This window comes from Histomonas meleagridis, assembly GCF_020186115.1.
Source record: "Histomonas meleagridis strain 2922-C6/04-10x chromosome Unknown contig_7, whole genome shotgun sequence".
Classification (NCBI taxonomy): domain Eukaryota; phylum Parabasalia; order Tritrichomonadida; family Dientamoebidae; genus Histomonas; species Histomonas meleagridis.
Genome location: NW_027150911.1, coordinates 55,490 through 61,604, shown reverse-complemented (window position 1 = coordinate 61,604; position 6,115 = coordinate 55,490). Strand labels below are relative to the sequence as shown.

Below are 6,115 nucleotides of genomic sequence, written 5' to 3'. Positions count from 1 at the left end.
CACTTTAAATTTCTAATAATAACTTTAAGTCTTGTTGTATTATTTTATTTAAATATCCCCCGACATACTTTACTGCATATTGATATAAGTTTAACATTTGCTTGTATCAAAAAATCTTTCTAAGGAATGGACGGATTTTTTTATTTATTTATTGATGGAAAGATTTGCTCCTTGGCGCTGTTTATGAAGTCAAAAATGTTCTTCATGTTTGGATATTTTAATCTTGTGGTTTTCCATTAACTCAGAATAATGGGCACAACTAATCTAAATTTTCCATTCATATTATGCATTGGTAAGTAATTACTAATGCCAAAGTAGAAATTGTGCATATAACTCCCGTTTTCAATCGAAAAATCGATGGAGAAGGAGCATTTTCCATATGATTGCACTAGAAGACGTTAAATCACTTCTCTTTGCATTTGATGTATTCCAATTACAAATTTCTTGGATTTTAACACACACACACACCTACCTTAATGAGATGTTCCCACAAATCCTGTTGTGTTTAAAAAAAACGAGTAAATTCGAGTAAATAATAAAAAAGTATATAAGTTGAATGTTATGAGTATTGATATTATCGATTTCTTGTTTCAAGAAATATTTTTATGTATTTCCATTTATCTACTCAATGATAACATATGAACAAAAAGTAAAATCACAACAATCAATTTCGAATGCAATTTAAAGTTTTTTGTTTTAACATGACCTAATCTTTACTCAGCACTTCCAACAACCAAAATGATATCCTTTAAAGTTATTTCGAACTTTTGATATCCCTTAAAATCGAATGTGAACGAAGGGAAGTTTGCGCTTCCTTGTTTTAATGCGACAAAAGAAAGATCGATTTCGAAGTTACAGCCCGGCTGCAGTGCTTCGATGACTGCGTTTTTAACTCCAAAAGGTTCGATTGCCATAGTTTTCTGTTTGAATCCCATTTCACCAGATAACGCACTTTTAACAATATTTGTGATGGTGACTTTGGCACTGAATGGTTTGAGGATTGGGACGTCTGTTGGTGCGTTTGAAATTCGTAATATTATAGGAATTGAATTGGAATTAAATGGAATATCTGCATCAACGACAAATGAGTTCTTCTTGGCAAACGGTAGGTCCCAACTAATAGTAAAGTTCTTTATCGAGTTACAAAGCGCATAGTGATTTGAGGCTTTTTCACCAGTATTAAGATATGACGAAATTGGAATTGTGGATTTCTCGGCTGTAAACTCAACATCTTGAATACTCCATGGCATCTTGTTTTGAACTTCTATGTTAAGAATTGGATTTGGTTGGTTATAAGATTGATATGTGACTGTAATGGAATCTTGGATTTCAAAGATTTTAGAAGCTTTGGATGTAAACTTCATGTTTTCTACCTTGTAAGAACATGTGGCTTTGACTTTAATTGAGCAATTTTTCTCGACAATTTTGGTTTTGAATTGATGTGAAAAAGAACATTGAGATCCAACAGTACCTTGAACAGGCTCGACAACTTGAAGTAATTTTGTTTTGTTTTGATATATTTTTAAGGTGAGGACAAGTTCTTTGATTTCTTGTACACGAAGATTGACAACAGTGAGAAATATTGTCATTGGGACATGAGAGTACCAAATGTTATCAGTGCTATATCCGAAACGAAGTGATGGTGGAGGGAAATGAAGAGAATCACCAAAACTTTCAAAAGGAAATTGGGAAGTCCTAACAATAGGTTCAATAGAAGGTGGCTGTGTAAGGGATATAACCAATCCGGTTGTTCCTTTTTTTGGCGTTTGTTCCGTTTTCTTCATTTCCTTTTGTTATAACTTTTTTATAGCCGACGCTGTTTAAAAAGTGGCGTTTACATTAAAATTATTTTGAGAAATCAGAAAAACTCACATCGTTAATTTGAAAAGTCATTTTTGTGTAAAAAAACGATTAGCACAAAAACGGCTGTTACAGTATTCGCAACAAGCAAAAAAAAAAAAAAAGAAAATTATCTAAAAACAAAATATTAACATTTTAATCAAATATCTTTAATGAGTAAATACAATTTATTTTAATTTTTAAAAACAATCATAATGAAAAGCTCGAAATCTCATTTGACAATTTCTCAAATGTTTCATATTTTTCATTTTGTGGTGGCTCTAATGGATTAGTCAAACCAGGCACATTACTTAATGCTTGTCTTTCTAAATCAATTTGATTATTACCCAACTTCATTAAATCCGGATCCATTGGTGAAACATTAGAGACAGTTATTATAAAGTTAACAATAATTTCGGCAAACCTTTGCTTATCATTATTATCAATTGCCATATAAATTTCGACCAACATTTGAGAGCTTTGTTCGGCCGATAGAACGGGGTACACCTCTTCGAAGAACACCAAAATTGAATTACTTTGTTCGCGTAATTGTCTTAACGATAGTAAACTATACAAAACCTTCAATTGGTTCATTATATCGTACTTGTGTATCGTATCGGTTGACAGTTGTATAATTGCCATAAACGTTGCCAAAACGTTTTCTTTGATGATAGCTTCTGAAACGTTTTGTGGCAAACGTAAGAAACCTTTATATGTTTCTAATATTACTAATAAAGAAGTTTTACTAATTGTATGATTTAAAGAGAAACAACCTTTGATTACGGTTTGTAGCAACAAATTAATTTGATCTTTATTAAAGTTCATGAAAATTGTTATTTGATATTTCACTAAAGAACCTATAAAACATATTATATAACGCCAAAAGTAAGAAATATCGTAAAACAAATTCATGTTTTCATTATAATTATTAATTAATTCTAATGTTGGGTCAAATATTAATTGGAATATTTGTGGTATATAATTAACAAATATTTCATTTAATCTTTTTATTAATATTGAAAATATTTCGATAGTTTTTGGCGATTTAAAATGAATTTGTAAATTATAATAATCTTGTGCTAATATAAATATCGAATCAGGTAATATGACATTAATAATATCATTAATGTCAGGTACATATTTAAGAAATGATTTAATGAAACTAATCATTGATAGTTTAACATTTAATTGTGATATTATAATTTGTTCATTTGTCGTTTGATATAATGAATTTGAATAATTTGGTATAAATTGTATTATTAATCCATAAATTGTTTGGAACAAATTTTTGTTAAGTATTTTACTATTAAATGCTTTCGAAAATCGAATGAAAAATGTTAAAGTTCGATTAAAGTTTATATCAAATTGTTGTACATTAGTTATTAATTGTTGAATTTGTTGTATGATATAATTCGACAATAAATTGATATAATTTTGTTTATCATTTTCATTTTGGATCTTTTTAATTAATAATGAAATATCAGAAATCAATTTCAACGAATTTTGTTGTGATATTTTTGGTAAAATTTGTGGTAAAAGTTTAAACAATTGTTGAATGAATGATTCAGTTTCGTCAATTTGTGGAAATAAAAGTATTCGATAAGTTCTTTCTAATAATATACCAAATGTTTGTGTAGCAATTATAGATAACTCAGGTACTTCTTGAATTTCTTGCATGAATTCGATTGTTTTAAAGAGTACAACTTTTAGAAGTTTCCAAAACTTATTTAAAATGTCATAATAATTTGTACAAATGAATAAAAAATCGGAAATTAATTCAGATTTGATTTTAATATCTTCGATTGCATTAATCATTTCGAGTAATGTTTTGATATATTTAATCAAATAATTATATGAAATTTCATCATTTAATATAGCTGAAATACAACTAAAACTATAACAAAAACTATTAATTAATTGAATGTTATTCGATGTAAATATTTCTTGGAATAATTCATCAAATATATGTAATGACATTTCTAAGTTTATATTAGTTAATAATACAATGATTTCACGTACATCTTTATAAGTAGAAAATAAAGGACTTTCTTGTGAATACATTAAAATCGGATTTTGATAATTATCAAATGATGATATAATTTTAAATGGTTGTGGAAAATTCCGTATAAAATATTTTTGTAGATATGGAAAATATGATTTCGCAATCTCATCAAAGTTACCATTATATTTACTTTTATGATTGAAATAATAATTCCGTATTAATGAGCTCCAAAACGTCGCAAGTTTTGGGAATATATTCGGATTACCATTTAATGTAATAGTAAATATCCATGAAACGCATTTTAAGACATATTTAATGTTATCTTCTTCATCCATTATAAATCGTGCACTTCGTAAGAAATCGGGAATTGTTAATATAAATGTATCAATAAATGGATGTTGAATTGAAAAATCAAAATTTTCTGTAAAGATTGAATCTAATGATGTAACTATAACTTTAAATAAATTAATAAAACTTTGATTAAATTCATCATTATTTCCAACTAATGATAAAACTTTCTCTAATACTTCGATGGATGGAATAATTAAGTTTGGGATGACTAAAAAGTTTTGACATATAAATTCAAGAATTCCTGATGTAAATATGTTTTGAAGTGGTAATAATTGTATACAGTCGCGTAAAGTATTCAATCCAACCGATACAACGTCAAATGAATCAGTGAATTGAAGAAGTGATCGAATTAAGTCCATAATCTTAGGAAAATCGGCGATAAATGAATTCTTCATTTCACTTGCATGAGCACTCGTTATTGATACATTTTCAGAATTCTTTATCTCTTCTGCAAACCGACCAATTATACAACATACATTTTTATGGTAATTTAAATTGTTATTAATCGAATCAATAAGGGTTGGTATGAAGTTTATCCAATCTGGATACTCTATTTTAGCGATTGCAACAATAATATCATTTGACATTGATATTAATGGCTGATAATTCTGTTCAACAACAAAAAAATTAAATTGAAAAATGAATCCTTTAAACATTTCTTGAAAGTCTAAAGGTAAGTTCGACCAAATTTTTGGAATTTGATGTAAAACACCAACTAAAACATAAAACTTCGAATTTACTGAACAGTTTGAATTGAGGATAGCGGGAGCATTAAAAATCAAATCGGAACGATTAGTAAAAGCATCTAATATTTTCATAATTTGTTGAACCTCTACGTTATTTGAGCTAACAGTATACCCTGTTGCCATATCAAGTACTGATATGTCAATTTGAGTTCCCTCTTGAGCTAAAAGTTCCATTCCCAAAAATGTTCCTTCTAATCCGAACAAAGTTGTGTTAAATTTCAAACGACCGTTTTATCATAGAATCTCCATCGTTCTTAACAAAAAGTTATAATTCTATTGTTTTTGATCATCGTCATTATCGAAAGCCGAAAATGATAAAATTTCATTTAATTCGGGCAATTTCGACCAATATTTTAATATTTCTTCGTTCAAATCAACTTTATTTTTATTACCATTAATAAACTCATTTAAAATATTGGATAAATCATTAATATCAGGATGTAATAATTGTTTCATAAACAAAACATTTTCGATTTGATTTAATTCTGATTTATCTTTACATAAAACAAATGCGTGTAAAAACATTTGTCCAATTTCATTAGAGTATATACCAAATGTTTGACTCATCCAAATGAAGAAAACGAGTTTAATAATATGTTGATAATCATTTTCATCAACATTTAATTCTTCGAAAGATTTTTGTAATTGTATTTCATAAACATTTTTAACTTTCGGCGATTTAACATATAAATCGAATCCATAAACACCTGAATATCTTAGATGTAATGAAGGAAGTTCTATTTCGGTTTCATCTATTTCAAGTTTAGGTCTTAATGAAATATTCGATTGAGAAATTTGATACATTTCTTCGAATGTTTCACATATTTCATCCGGAAACAAACTCTTTAACGATTTAAATGCGATTTCTTTCATTTTTGTGTATTGCGGCGAAGTTGAACTATTTTTTATTATGTAATATATCGGAACGTTGTTGTCAACATCTAATATATCACCAATAGAATCTAAAAGTATTAAAATGTTTTTTCGTATTTCGTTCCAATTTAAATTCTTTTGTTTGATTTGATTAATGATATAAAATGTACAAAATCCAATAACTCGAATAAGTCTTCGATTTTTTAAATAGCCAATAACATTTGGTAAACATTTTTCGCCTATTTTTTCGGAATATTTAATCATTTCTTTAATTGTTTGATCATTATTAACAGTTTGAGTTTCT

General features: G+C 27.7%; 1 protein-coding gene across 1 annotated transcript; it reads right to left on the bottom strand.

Moving 5' to 3' along the window:
- Positions 1 to 713: 713 nt before the first annotated feature.
- On the bottom strand, positions 714 to 1,784 carry GO595_008721 (uncharacterized protein; the record flags this gene model as incomplete). Its single annotated transcript, XM_067922327.1, has 1 exon — positions 714 to 1,784. One exon carries the CDS (start codon positions 1,782 to 1,784, stop codon positions 714 to 716), a length of 1,071 nt encoding a protein of 356 aa, XP_067771082.1.
- Positions 1,785 to 6,115: the final 4,331 nt, after the last annotated feature.